The following is a 13,130-nucleotide window of genomic DNA, read 5'->3' as shown; positions in this document are numbered from 1 at the left end:
TATACCAATGATATCTTCTCAGGGTTGGATTCACCCCTGGAGAGGAAAGTGTGTCAGTTGATCAAACTGAGTTAAACAGAGATGTGTAAAGAAACACACATGACAGACAGAATGTTTGCAGAAAATGCTGGACACAAACCTCTATTTTTCCACTTTTTTATGAGTAATAGTTTATTATTATTATTATTATTATTATTATTATTATTATTATTATTATTAATAATAATAATAATAATAATAATAATAATAATAATAATATTTTGTGATGCATGCCATTGATGCATAGGCTAGGAAGAGGGAAACAGACACAGTTACACATAAGATATTTAAACTTCTAACACAAATAAACTCCGATATCTGAGTGAACGGGGAGCCTAACCCTGCCTCTCCCTCCCGCCTTGGCTCTCTCCCTGGCCGTGCGGGGCCGTGCGGGGATGCGCTGCTGTTCTTGTTTATTCCAGCTCGCCCCGCAGTGCCCTCAATCCAAGATGGCTGCGGGAGGGAGCGCCGGCGGAGCTCCGTGTCTCAGCTTCTCCAACCCCGGCCCCCTGGGCAACGTCCAGCCGAGCAACAGCGCTCAGGCCTCGGCCAACACCACCGGGGGTCAGGCGGCGGCGGGAGCGGCGGCGGGCGCAGCCGCAGCCGCAGGGGGAGCGCCCGGCCATCACGCCAACCCCCAGCCTGGAGGCCCCAGCTCAAGCAGCGGTGCGGCAGTAGGGTCCAGCCCGGCGACGCAGAACGCTTCCTCGCAGTCGGCGTCCGCTCAGAGCGCCGGGGCTGGGGTGGCGGCTGCGGCCTCCGTGGGCAACGACAGCGCGACAACAGCCACCACCGCCCCCGTCACTCCGTCCTCGCTGCCCTCCGCCCCGGCTGCAGCGGCCGTGCTGGTGTACCGGGAGCCCGTGTATAATTGGCAGGCCACGAAAAGCACCGTCAAGGAGCGGTTCGCCTTTCTCTTCAACAACGAGGTGCTCAGCGATGTGCATTTCCTGGTGGGCAAGGGGATGGGCGTGCAGAGGATACCTGCGCACCGGTGAGCCATCGCCTCCGTGTCCGCGGCGCAGGGCTGTGTGCAGCGGGTAGAGGTCACAGCCGTGCGTAGCTGTTCATAATAATGCGATTTCCCTCTCTTGTTGTGCTAGACGTACCCGGTTGTCTGTTTTCAGTCGCTACTGTACCGTAGGTTTGTTTGCATGATTATTATTTGATTGTTATGATTTATAATAATAATGCACCTACTTATATTAGTAGACGATATCCCTGTTATGTTGCAATGTTATTGTTATTGTTCATGTTGTTATGACGATCATTTAAAAGTGTTTCCAAAATAGTGCATTAGACAGTCATTTCAAGATCTTCTTCCTTGAAGTTCCTTGCAAAACAATACTCAAATAGTGCTGGTATTGTCATTGGGTCATTATATTATTATTATTAAAAGGGACCAGTCACAGCGCACTCCACTGCAGTCATGTGTCTGTATTGCCAGGCCTGTCCTGGGAGCTGCAGCCGCACAGAGTGAAATCACTGCCCAGTGTCTCTCTGTTAAATCCGGAGCAGCCCCCAGGTTTGTGTTGGCAGTGGGCAGCGCAGCGTTTGATTCTCTCTCCCTCTCCCCCTCTGTGGCAGGTTTGTGTTGGCCGTGGGCAGTGCGGTGTTTGATGCCATGTTTAATGGGGGCATGGCCACCACCTCCACAGAGATCGAGCTGCCTGACGTGGAGGCCGCAGCCTTCCTCGCCCTGCTGAAGTGAGACGCGCTTACTGACTCAGACACACCAACTGACTGAATGACTGACAGAAACACTGACTGACTGACGCACTGAGTGACCTGCAAGTGTGTGGCTGTGCGTGTGTCCAGCTGTGCTCTGTGCGTGTTGCAGGTTCCTTTACTCGGACGAGGTGCAGATCGGGCCGGAGACGGTGATGACCACGCTGTACACCGCCAAGAAGTACGCAGTGCCGGCACTGGAAGCGCACTGCGTGGAGTTCCTCAAGAAGAACCTGAGAGCTGACAACGCCTTCATGCTGCTCACACAGGTACAGTCTGTCTGTCTGTCTGTCTGCATTGTGGTGTTGCACTATACAGTGTTATATACAGTGTTTCTGTGCTTTGGCCCGGGATGTTGTTGTGTGTAGTCTTCCTGTACTTATGACCCTTGTTGTTCCTGTGTTGTTAGTGTGGTATTGACCCGTGTTGATGGCGTGTTGCAGGCGCGGCTGTTCGACGAGCCGCAGCTGGCCAGCCTGTGTTTGGAGAACATTGACAAGAACACGGCCGACGCCATCACAGCCGAGGGCTTCACTGACATCGACCTGGGTGAGCAGCACACGCCACTTGCCACAAACACGGCAAACTACCCATATGCCACGCACCACATGTGGCAGACTGCACACGCCACACGAGCCTCGCTTAACCCCTCTCTCTCGCTCTCAGACACGCTGGTGGCGGTGCTGGAGCGCGACACGCTGGGGGTGCGGGAGGTGCGTCTGTTTGGCGCGGCGGTGCGCTGGGCCGAGGCCGAGGCAGGGCGGCAGCAGCTGCAGCCGACGCCCGAGAACAAGCGGCGTGTCCTGGGCAAGAGCCTCGCCCTCATCCGGTTCCCCCTCATGACCATCGAGGAGTTTGCAGCTGGTAATACAACATCCCCCCCCATCTGTGTGTGTGTGTGTGTGTGTGTGTGTGTGTGTGTGTGTGTGTGTGTGTGTGTGTGTGTGTGTGTCAGTGAACCTGTTGGACACTGTCACAGTCAAAGAGTGTTTTCAGGCATTGTGTCATTTAATCTCTCTCACTCCATCATCCCACCCTCCTCGGCAGGCCCGGCCCAGTCGGGTATCCTGACGGACCGTGAGGTGGTGAGCCTGTTCCTGCACTTCACGGTGAACCCCAAGCCGCGGGTGGAGTTCATCGACCGGCCACGCTGCTGCCTACGGGGCAAGGAGTGCAGCATCACCCGCTTTGCACAGGTGGAGAGTCGCTGGGGCTACAGCGGCACCAGTGACCGCATCCGGTGAGAGGAGGAGAGGAGAGGGGAGGAGAGGCAGGGAAATGGAGAGGGAGAATAGATCACTAGGCCAATTAAGCAATTTCTCACTCTCACTCTCACTCTCTCAGGTTCTCAGTGAACAGGCGGATCTTCGTGGTGGGTTTCGGGCTGTACGGGTCGATACATGGGCCCACAGACTACCAGGTCAACATCCAGGTACGTTTGTGCTGCGTGTGTGTATGTGTAGTACATGTGTGTAGCGTGTGTTTTGTGTTTCTACCTGCGTTTTAACTGTCTCCCTCCCTCAGATTATCCACACAGACAGTAACACAGTCCTGGGTCAGAATGACACGGGTTTCAGCTGTGACGGCTCTGCCAACACCTTCCGGGTCATGTTCAAAGAACCAGTGGAGGTTCTGCCCAACGTCAACTACACCGCTTGTGCCACACTCAAGGTAAGACACCGCCACCTGCATGTGTCTGTCTGTCTGTGTGTACGTCCAACGCCTCAGTGTCCACTCTTGGTTCTGACCCGGGTGTCTGTCTACCCGCCCCCCAGGGCCCAGACTCTCACTACGGCACGAAGGGGATGCGCAAGGTGACCCACGAGTCGCCGTCCACCGGCGCCAAGACCTGCTTCACCTTCTGCTACGCCGCTGGCAACAACAACGGCACCTCAGTGGAGGACGGCCAAGTGCCCGAGATCATCTTCTACACATAGTGACCCCTGACCCCTGTTCCCCACGCCCTTCTCCCGCCAACGCCCGCCCCCTCCTCCCCGGCGCAGTGGTGACCTATGGCTGACCTCGGGGGGGTCCTGCACTTCGCTGAACAAGCTGACCTCCCTGGTGGCAAGAGGTCAGCCATAGGTGTCAGGTCGGAGGGGTGGGTCAGGTTACTGGACTACTGAGAGAGCGAGGATGGGACGGGGAGGGTGAGTAAGTGAATGAGAGGGGGAGCAAGGGATGGAGGACAGGGGAGGGAGGTCAAGGGTTGCGTTGTACACAGTGACCGACCCCCTGACCTTGTACATTACATCCCCCCCCCCCCAGGTTAAGGGACATGTGCCGATTCTGACCGGGGCTGCTCCCACACTCTGCGCTTTACGGTGACGGCATGCAGGGTCTCTAACCCCGAGGTTCGCCGACACCACCCCACCCCCCTCCGCTCGTTTGCTCGTTTTTATTTCCCGGCCTGCTCTGGGTATGGCACAGGGGTCCCCAGAGGTGGACAGATGTGCCTGGTGGGGGTTGAGAGAGGGCGGGGGTTGACCTGTGTAAAATACTGTGTAAATGTGACACAATGCAGTGTTTGTAACTGTGGCCCCCAGTGGGCTGCAGCGCATGCCTTGAAGACGTTAAAAGATGACTCGTTATCACTGCAGTTCTTGTAATTAATACATCCGTGTGTATGAGCAACTTTAACCGCCAACTGAGGGGGCTGGGGAGGGATACAAAAAAAATTATCCTGACGTCTCCCATCATAGCACTTGAGAAAAAGTAAAAACTTGAACTGAACTGATCTGGCCAGGGAGGGAGCAGCAGAAACCAACTCCGATTCTTCTCCATCTCATCTGATCCCGCCTGGATGCATCAAGAAATCCATAAATTAAAGAAACTAATGAATAAAGTGAATATACGAACACCAATGAATGTACAAATCGAGCTAGTATTGCGCAGATCGATGTGCTCCCAGTTCTGTATTATCTTGTCCCTTTGTAAATGCTTTTATGTGTGCTTGAAATAAAATGTAAATACTCATGGCAGACATTAAACACATCTTTAAATGTCTGGAGCCTCCTTATGTGATTGACACCGTACTTCAGTTTATATCTGTAGTGGTTTTAGGATTAACCTACCCATTCACAAAACATACAGCCATTTATCCCCACACCCACCCGTAAAAGATGTGCTGGCTGAAGGAATGGAAGATTCATTCACAATGTATGCATCTGTAGTGTAGAAGCAACACCTTATTTGCATAATCATGTCATTAACCAATGAATCTCAGCCAAGAGCTCCCACAGACCCAGAACTCAAAGATACAAAGATGTACTTTCATCCACTGGAATACAAGCTCTATGACCGGCTGCTGTTGAACACTTCTTAACCAATCAGAAAGCTGGTTGAGGCAACAGGACACCAAATGGCAGCCAACAGGTGGCACAGTGAACAGCCATCACCAAACTCAGCAGTGTGGATGTGCCTAGTGGGAGATTTGGGACCTTCCTCTCAGTGTAAAAAAAAAAAAAAGGGGTAATTTCTGTATGTTGTAAACTAGCACCTGTGGGACTGAACACACCAGGTACCCCCTACAGAGAGGGTGTAGGTACAGCTAGAGTCCAAGGTCATTACCTGAAGGACACTGAACACCAGGCACCCATGTCACCTGGAAGTGAAGGACATCACCAGATTCTCCACCCACCCCAACAAAAGCTCAAAATCGCACATCCATTTTTATTTTACTTTATTATCATTATCTTTTTTCAGTTTTTTTTATTTTATTTTTTTCCATAACTTTAAAGACTCCATTAATTATTTTCTGTAGTTAAGTCGATGGTCGCCGAATCCGGTCTGCGGTGTTTGCGTGCGGGGAGGTGCAGTGTGGTGCTCTGTACAGTCCCGACCCCCGTTCCGGGTTTAGGGAGGAGAGGAATGAGAAGGGTGCTTGGTTCCATTTTGGTAGTCCCTCCTGATTTCTCTACAGTTTGTCCAGGTAGTTGTCCAGGGCAGGGATACCCTCCTTCAGCCCCTTGCGCTTGCGGGTGTCGGTCACCACCTGGGCCGGCTTGGTGCTGGGGTCGCTGGGGTCTCCGGGCAGGATCTGCCAGTGGTCGAACACGCACTGCGGGAAGGCCTGGCCACCGGTGTTGGAGCGCAGGTCAGCAGTGAAGCCTGGAGGGACAGGGGAGAGGAGAGGACAGTCAGACAGGAGGTCCAGAGGGAATGTATGCAAGTGTACAGTATTTTGCCAGTGTATCGTAGAGTTTCGGTGTGGGTGCAGGCGTCTCACTCACCGAAGGACTCGTTGACGGGCAGGAAGGCCTTGACGATGAACATGGGTGTGCCAGTCACCTGGGACTCCTCGAACACGTGCCCTCGCTTCCTGTTCAGTACACCATAGATGCCACCCACCACCTGCTCCGGGCACTGCAATTGGACAAGACAGGAGTCAGTCAAAACTGTAGATTCCCCAGTTGTGGGGTTCAGAAGGAAGGCTCAAGATTGGCAGAGCGGTGCGGTCAGTGAACGGGCAGGGCAGACACTCACCTGGATCTCCACCAGGTAGACGGGCTCCATGAGGCGGGGCTCGGCAGTGAGCTGGCAGGCGTACAGCACGCGGCGTGCCGTGGGGATGATCTGGCCACCACCACGGTGGATGGCGTCCGTGTGCAGCGTCACATCGTGGATGTCAAAGCGAATGGCACGCATGTTCTCCTCGCACAGGGCACCCTGGGTAATCAGAGCAACATGCATCACACACAGGCCGAGTCCCAAGTGTAAATACTTCTATACCAGCCTACTCCTCTCCCTGCCGCTCTACTCACCTCCTTGGTCGCCCACTGGAAGCCAGCCACCACGCTATCCTTGATCTCGTTCAGGTACTGCACTCCCTTGGTCACGTCCACCAGCATGTTGGGCCCGGTACCATCAGGGCCAAAGCACCAGATCTTACGGGCCTCGGTCACGTCCCACTCGTACTTGTCAGCCAGGTAGCGAGCACGGGCCTTGAGCTCCTGTCGGGAGGAGACGTCGCCCTTCTCGATGTCCTCGGCCAGGCCGTCGGGGAAGGGGCGGGCGCGCATGTACAGGCGGTTGTGCTTGTTGGGGGACTTGGACAGGCACATCTGGTTGGACTCCTCACTCACCGTCTCCCTGTAGGACACCACCGGGTCAGATTTCTGCAGAGCGCGAGAAAGAGAAAGGAGTTATCTGCGGCCCACATCCCTGGCGGTGAGACTGCTTCCCCTCTCCCTCCAGTGCCCTCTCTCCCCATACCTTCAGTGGGATGCAGGCGTGGTCCTCCTCCAGATCCTTCAGGCAGATCTCCAGATGCAGCTCTCCAGCACCGGCAATGATGTGCTCACCAGACTCCTCAATGATGCACTGCACCATGGGGTCAGACTTAGCCAGACGCTTCAGACCCTCCACCAGCTTGGGCAGATCGGCGGGGTTCTTGGCTTCCACCGCCACACGTACCACGGGGCTCACACTGAACTTCATGACACGCATGTTGTGCGCCTGCTCGTAGGTGGTGATGGTGCCGGTCTTCACCAGGTATTGGTCCACTCCCACCAGCCCCACGATGTTTCCGCAGGGCACATCCTCGATGGGCTCCACATAGCGCCCCATCATCAGGATGGTCCTGAGGGGGAGAGGGGTTTAAGTTAAACAGAAGACAGTAGTGGAAAGGGAGGAGGAGGAAGAGGAAGACGAGAGTGCATGGGCTGGGACTGACCTCTGAATGGGTTTGAGGTAGAGGTCCTCCTTCTTGCCGGGGGTGTAGTTTGGTCCCATGATGCGCACCTTGAGGCCGGTGGACACACAGCCAGAGAAGACGCGTCCGAAGGCATAGAAGCGGCCCTTATCCGTGGTTGGCACCATCTTGGAGATGTACATCATCAAGGGGGCCTTGGGGTCACAGTTCTTAATACCTGAGGGGGGAGGAGGTATAAACTGAATACTTCAGGTTTCGTTTTAAATCTTGGAAAAACAGATTTTCGATCAGAAGAGAATCAGATCTATCCCACAACCAGGACCCCCGACTCACCCATGGCGGCATCATCATCTCCGGGTCCCTCGTACAGCAGCTCGCAGCGGTACCTCTGGGCGGTGACGGGCGAGGGCAGGTGGATGGTGATCATCTGAAGCAGGGCCTCACCGGCGGGCAGCCAGCGGCGCATCACCGCCTTCAGCAGAGGCTTGCCCTCCTTCTCCTTGTCCTCCACGTCCAGCTTGATGTCCAGCTTCTCGATCAGCTTGGCAGTCTCGTCCTTCTTGAAATTCATGATGGCGTCGAACACCTGGGGAGGGCGAGAGGGGCGTCAGTGTGTGTGTGTGTGGGTATGAGAGCGGTGCCGTGTCTGAGGGCGCCCCGTTGCCGTGCGTCAGACTGAAGATGCTCATCACTGGACAGTCAGGTCAAAGTGAAGAATGTTTAGGTCATCACTGGCAGGCAGGCAGTTGTCACTGCAGTACAGAGGGGGACCTCACCTTGAAGATGGGGTCCAGGATGAGCTGGGCAAAGGTACGTGGCAGCTTCTTGCCATCTGGGGTGTTGGCAGACTTGCTGAACTTGCCGTTGGAGGGGTCAAAAAACCTGTATTAAGGGAGGGGGGAGAGAGTTGGGATTTAGATAGTTCTTAAATCGGGTTATAGGCAATTGACAGGAAAGGGAGTTTAAGTGATTTTCAAGCCCTGAACTACAGCTGCCTCCAGTTCCACAGCTCTCGTTTGCCACCCACCTGTCTCCCCACAGCTTCTTCATCATCTCCTCCACCTTCCTGGCCCTCTCAGATGGTCCCAGCTGCGCGTCACCCTTGGCAGCGAACTTGGCAACATACATCTCGGCAAACTGCTTCAGGGTGAAGGCCCAGCCGTGCAGACCTGAGCCAAACCCCACAGTACCGATCACTGGGTCAATCTGGGTTGAGGAGAGAGAAAGACATTCATCAGTACACAATTCTCCCACAAACCCGTCTCACATCCAGTTGGGGCAAATTTAACCACTATAGGCTGTTCTCCAACACTGCCTGGCCCCCCCACCGAATCCCACCACAGCCCCCTCACCATGATGTTGCCCATGGGCCCGCCCTCGTCCTCCCCGTAGGTGGAGATGATGACGTTGACGTTCTCCACAATGCGCTGGAAGGTCTGGTACAACTCCTCAGGCTCTAGCTGCAGCTCCAGCAGGGCACGGTCCATCTTGTTCATCATCAGCACCGGCTTGATGCGCTCGGCGATGGCCTGACGCAGCACGGTCTCAGTCTGCACACACACGCCAGACACGCAGTCCACCACCACCAGAGCGCCGTCCGTCACACGGAGCGCGGCAGTCACCTCCGAGGAGAAGTCCACGTGGCCGGGGGAGTCTATCAGGTTGATGAGGAAGCCGAAGCCATCCTTGCACTGCTTGATGAAGGCCATGTCGTTCTCGCACAGCTCATAGTACATGGAGATGGCACTGTGGGGGGGAGCAGTAGGTCAGTCTTGGCACAGATGCCCTTTAGTCCTTAGAAACTCAATGTGAACTTTAAAATTCATTAAAAATCAACTGTATGCATGAAAATAAAATCCAAATCAAGACAAACACCCACACAATCCTCACAGCTAGAAATCCACTAGTGTCAATAGCATGTACAACACCCACCCCCCCCACTTTCACTCATATTGCTGTATGTCAATAGCGTGTCAGCAGCGCGTTACTCACGTAGACTTGATGGTGATGCAGCGCTCCTGCTCATCCTTGCGGGTGTCGGTGAAGCGGGTCTCTCCGGCGCGGGACGAGGCAATGATGCCAGCCTTGGACACCAACGAGTCGGTCAGCGTGGATTTGCCGTGGTCGACGTGCGCAATCACAGACATGTTACGGATGTTGGACTTTTTGTCCATGATGGCACGGATCTGGTCCACTGTGAAGTTCACCTGCAGGCAGAGAGCGAGAGGGGAACAGGGGGTTACCACTGAGCTGGGTTTTACCATGACATTACTAGCAAGACACCAGAATTGAGTCCTGATGCACAGCAGCCCGATCCGCTACAGGGGTTGGTTCCATCTTCCACACTTTTTACATAAACAGCCACGGGACACTGAACAAGCTGCACCGGCTGGGCAGGGAAAGCAAATAAAGGGCTGGTACTGTAACTGCCCCCAGGTTGGACAAGTTGAAGTGCACTGACAAGGGCAGGATGCAGGGGACCGCCAAACAAACGCATGACAATGAGTGTTGCAAGGGCGAAGTCTAGCCAAGGGCTGTATGGAGCGCAGTGCCAGGAATGACAGTGCAGAGTCAAAGGCAGGGTTACACACCAGAGCTCTGAAGTGCCCTGCTGTGGCAGAAAGATTAATTTCAGTATAAAATGGTGACTGTTTCTATATGTACAACTTCCTAAAACACTGGAAGCCAATAGGGCAGGAATGGGCCTCAAATAATCCCCAGATCTTTAAACTCATGATCAGGTCTTCTCCAGCTGCCTATCGAGAACCCCCCCACCGCACGCGAGTCTGAAGCGGCTCACTGCACTGGGATGGGTACGGTCGTCAATAGCAACTGGCTCTCTGACTGTGCAGTGGCTCGTTCCCTCACAACAGCTGCGCAGCAGCATCTCTCCTCGCTGGGCTGTGCGCACTGCAGCCTGGCCAGCACAGTCTGACCCGGGCACCACTGGGCAATGTCCAGTGAGGTGGGACCTGGCTCTCACTGCTTTTGGTTTCATTAAAAAAAATGTTACTCTAGATTATTATTTTTTTACAAAACACTTTAAGGGGGGGTGAAATTAGATTAAATCCACTATATTTAAAAATGTGGACACTAATTCTCCCAAAGGTGCGTGGGATGTAGAGGACATTCACGCATTAGCTTTTCAGCAACTGGGCACAAATGGTAAGAGGGGGAAAGAAAGGAAATGTTCCAGAGCAGAGGGGACATAATGAAAGTGCGTGTTCCACAGCTTTCCACAATGGGCTGGTGAGCGCACGCCGGCGCCAGCACAATGAGGAGATCTGCTGCAGAGGGTGATGCAACGCCAGTGACAGGCCGGCAAACCGCTATGTCTCAGCAAAAACGGACGGGTTTTTAAAATGTTAGTTTCCACTGTTTTAAGCTAAGTGGCGCCTCCTTCACCCTCGTCTCTTTAACTGTGACACCAAGAACACTGCCTACACTACATTGCCGGGGCTTTCTAGGCCTATTTTGTCAACGTAGGAACGGGACAAGAGCCAAGCCGGGCCTGTGCTAATCCAGATGCGTTTATCGTTATTTGATGGTTGTTCTGGGGGGGGGGGGAGGCTTCCCACATGTTCACCCCGTCCAAACTGGCCTGCTCTCCTGCCACACCGATGTAAATTTCGAGCGCATCCGCCTGCCGGTTCACCTCTCCCGGGCACGTCCTGCACTCGAGCGCGGAGCCCAGCAAGGCCACGTGGATCAACAGGGGCGCCGACACACTCGCCCCGGGAGGATTTCATACAATGTTTCTCACTCGGAAGAAAGGGATACACTCGCCGCGCCATCTCCTTTTATCTTAATAACGGCAACAAGGACTCAAGTTTCCTCTCGGATCTGACGCAAATGCGACACTAACAGTGAAACAGACGACCTACAGCGGTCAGACGCAGGATATCATCCACGTCAACCTGGAGCCCGACATTACGCTGACAAACGCATCTGCCTCCCTCGGCCACGGGGAAGGTGTGCCACGTTATGCAACCTCCCAGCATTTAAATAGGAGAAATGTTGGTCAGTTTAAAGTAAACAACCTTAAGACTAAGATCGGATACAACATTATATTATCCTCTACCCGCCTCTCACACAAAGATTGGCCATTACGAAATTAATTGCTCTCCCAGCCGACCGGCTTTTACAGCTACGCCTTGCCCTGCCCGCGTCTGCACAATAGCTGCCATCTTGTTCCAGCACACCAGAACCGCTGGCCTCCATCGCCTCGGTCTCGGAGCCCTCCACCCCCCAGAGCCCACATACCCGCCCCGGGGGAAAGCCGGGTTACTCGGCCAGCCGACCCCCTTCCTCAAACCCAGGTTTTCACTCACCATTTTGGCGGATGGTTGTGGATTCTCGTTGCAGGAAAAAGGGGGCGCTTGAGAGAGCGATTTACACTGCCTACCACGCTTGCGGAGAGGCAGGGAAGAGAGAGCTGACGTCAACAAGCACGCTTATATATCGCCGGTCCTTGCGTGCCCTGCGTGCCCTGCGTGCCCTGCGTGCCTAGCGCACAGAGCGCAACGTGGAGCCCAAGTCCCGCCCACCCTCTCCTTTGCCGGTGCTGCAGATGCGCATGCGTGTGTGTGACACATCTCAGTTTGTGTGAGTCAGAGCAGTACAGTATAAAGTGACGACACCCATATATATGATTCAGCCTAAAGAAACCTGTTAAGATCCTGGTTTATTTAACTGGACTAAAGGCTCGGGTTTCTAGGACATTAGCTAGAGTCACAAGTATACACACCCCTGTCCAAACTCAGCTCAATCGGCTGGATTCTACTTTTTTCTCAATGGGGCAAACTCCGAAAATACTGATATATACGTACATTTAAATGTACGCATCTATTAAACTAAACCAATAGAGGAATGTTATTATACGGCTCTTCGACCCGTCCAAGCCCATGAAAATAAACCTCCACAACCCAGCACACACACGCAGTGCACACAGTCGCCGGCGGGGGGCGCCATTGCACTGGCTTCCAAACGCCTGCAGAACAGTTACTGTGCTAAAGAGAACATACTTGACAGATACAGTTATTAGTATTAGTCTGCATGTTGAGAACACGCTGAGTCTTGTCCTCTTGCCAAGATAAACGGGTTTATCCAGCGGGTTTAAATCCAGCGCCGGCGGGTGGGATTAATAGAGAATAGCAGGCAATTATATATGTATATTTACCTCAGAAGCGGTGACATTACAGTATGGAGTTAAGTAATAGTAGTGGCGTGTCACAAGAGTTCAGGCCACACATGTTTCCATGGTACACCACACTGTGTTTTTACCACAGTACATCACACTACACTATACTGCATGTTAACCACAGTACACCACACTACAGTCCTGTACGGGACAGAAATGTCACAACCTCATATTGGCCCCCTGGACCCGAATGACATTTCTTGTTAATAAAAATAACAAAAGTGTATGCAGTATTTTAAAAGTTAATTATTTTTACAGGTGCGGCCTCAGTTGTTCAATTTGTAATGAACTCTGCCCTGACCTGCCACTTCACACCACCCTGGAGTCAATGATGTAATGCGATTACAAATTGTCTGGGCGCCGGGCCAGTGTGATGCACCTCCAGCAGGTGGTAGCACTGGCAGGACAGCAGAGCCGCATTCTGTCCAGGTCCCTCTATCTGTCCATCTCTCACTCCATCTGTCTGTCTGTCACTGTTTCAATGTCTGTCTCTCCAGTGTATTTCTCAAC

The 13,130-nt window shown here is 53.5% G+C and overlaps 2 protein-coding genes and 1 non-coding gene across 3 annotated transcripts; 1 reads left to right on the top strand and 2 right to left on the bottom strand.

The window, feature by feature from the left end:
* The first annotated feature begins 359 nt into the window (after positions 1–359).
* Positions 360–4,773, top strand: LOC136718121 (BTB/POZ domain-containing protein 2). Its single transcript, XM_066695752.1, has 9 exons — positions 360–1,033; positions 1,627–1,746; positions 1,880–2,036; positions 2,211–2,316; positions 2,434–2,631; positions 2,815–3,007; positions 3,112–3,199; positions 3,292–3,438; positions 3,543–4,773. Exons 1-9 carry the CDS (start codon positions 435–437, stop codon positions 3,702–3,704), a joined length of 1,770 nt encoding a protein of 589 aa, XP_066551849.1. The 5' UTR covers positions 360–434; the 3' UTR covers positions 3,705–4,773.
* Positions 4,774–5,432: 659 nt separating this feature from the next.
* Positions 5,433–11,904, bottom strand: LOC136718364 (elongation factor 2b). Its single transcript, XM_066696066.1, has 12 exons — positions 11,752–11,904; positions 9,413–9,627; positions 8,773–9,166; positions 8,448–8,626; positions 8,197–8,302; positions 7,754–8,006; positions 7,442–7,637; positions 6,982–7,348; positions 6,531–6,884; positions 6,253–6,435; positions 6,000–6,132; positions 5,433–5,877 (listed from the first exon to the last, which is right to left on the bottom strand). Exons 1-12 carry the CDS (start codon positions 11,752–11,754, stop codon positions 5,684–5,686), a joined length of 2,577 nt encoding a protein of 858 aa, XP_066552163.1. The 5' UTR covers positions 11,755–11,904; the 3' UTR covers positions 5,433–5,683.
* Positions 8,089–8,157, bottom strand: LOC136718632 (small nucleolar RNA SNORD37). The gene has a single exon (XR_010805303.1). It is a non-coding gene; the product is annotated as a small nucleolar RNA SNORD37 (small nucleolar RNA).
* Positions 11,905–13,130: the final 1,226 nt, after the last annotated feature.

The sequence above is a fragment of the Amia ocellicauda genome, chromosome 22 (genome assembly GCF_036373705.1).
Source record: "Amia ocellicauda isolate fAmiCal2 chromosome 22, fAmiCal2.hap1, whole genome shotgun sequence".
In the NCBI taxonomy this organism is placed as follows: Eukaryota; Metazoa; Chordata; class Actinopteri; order Amiiformes; family Amiidae; genus Amia; species Amia ocellicauda.
This window is presented reverse-complemented; position numbering and strand designations above follow the sequence as displayed.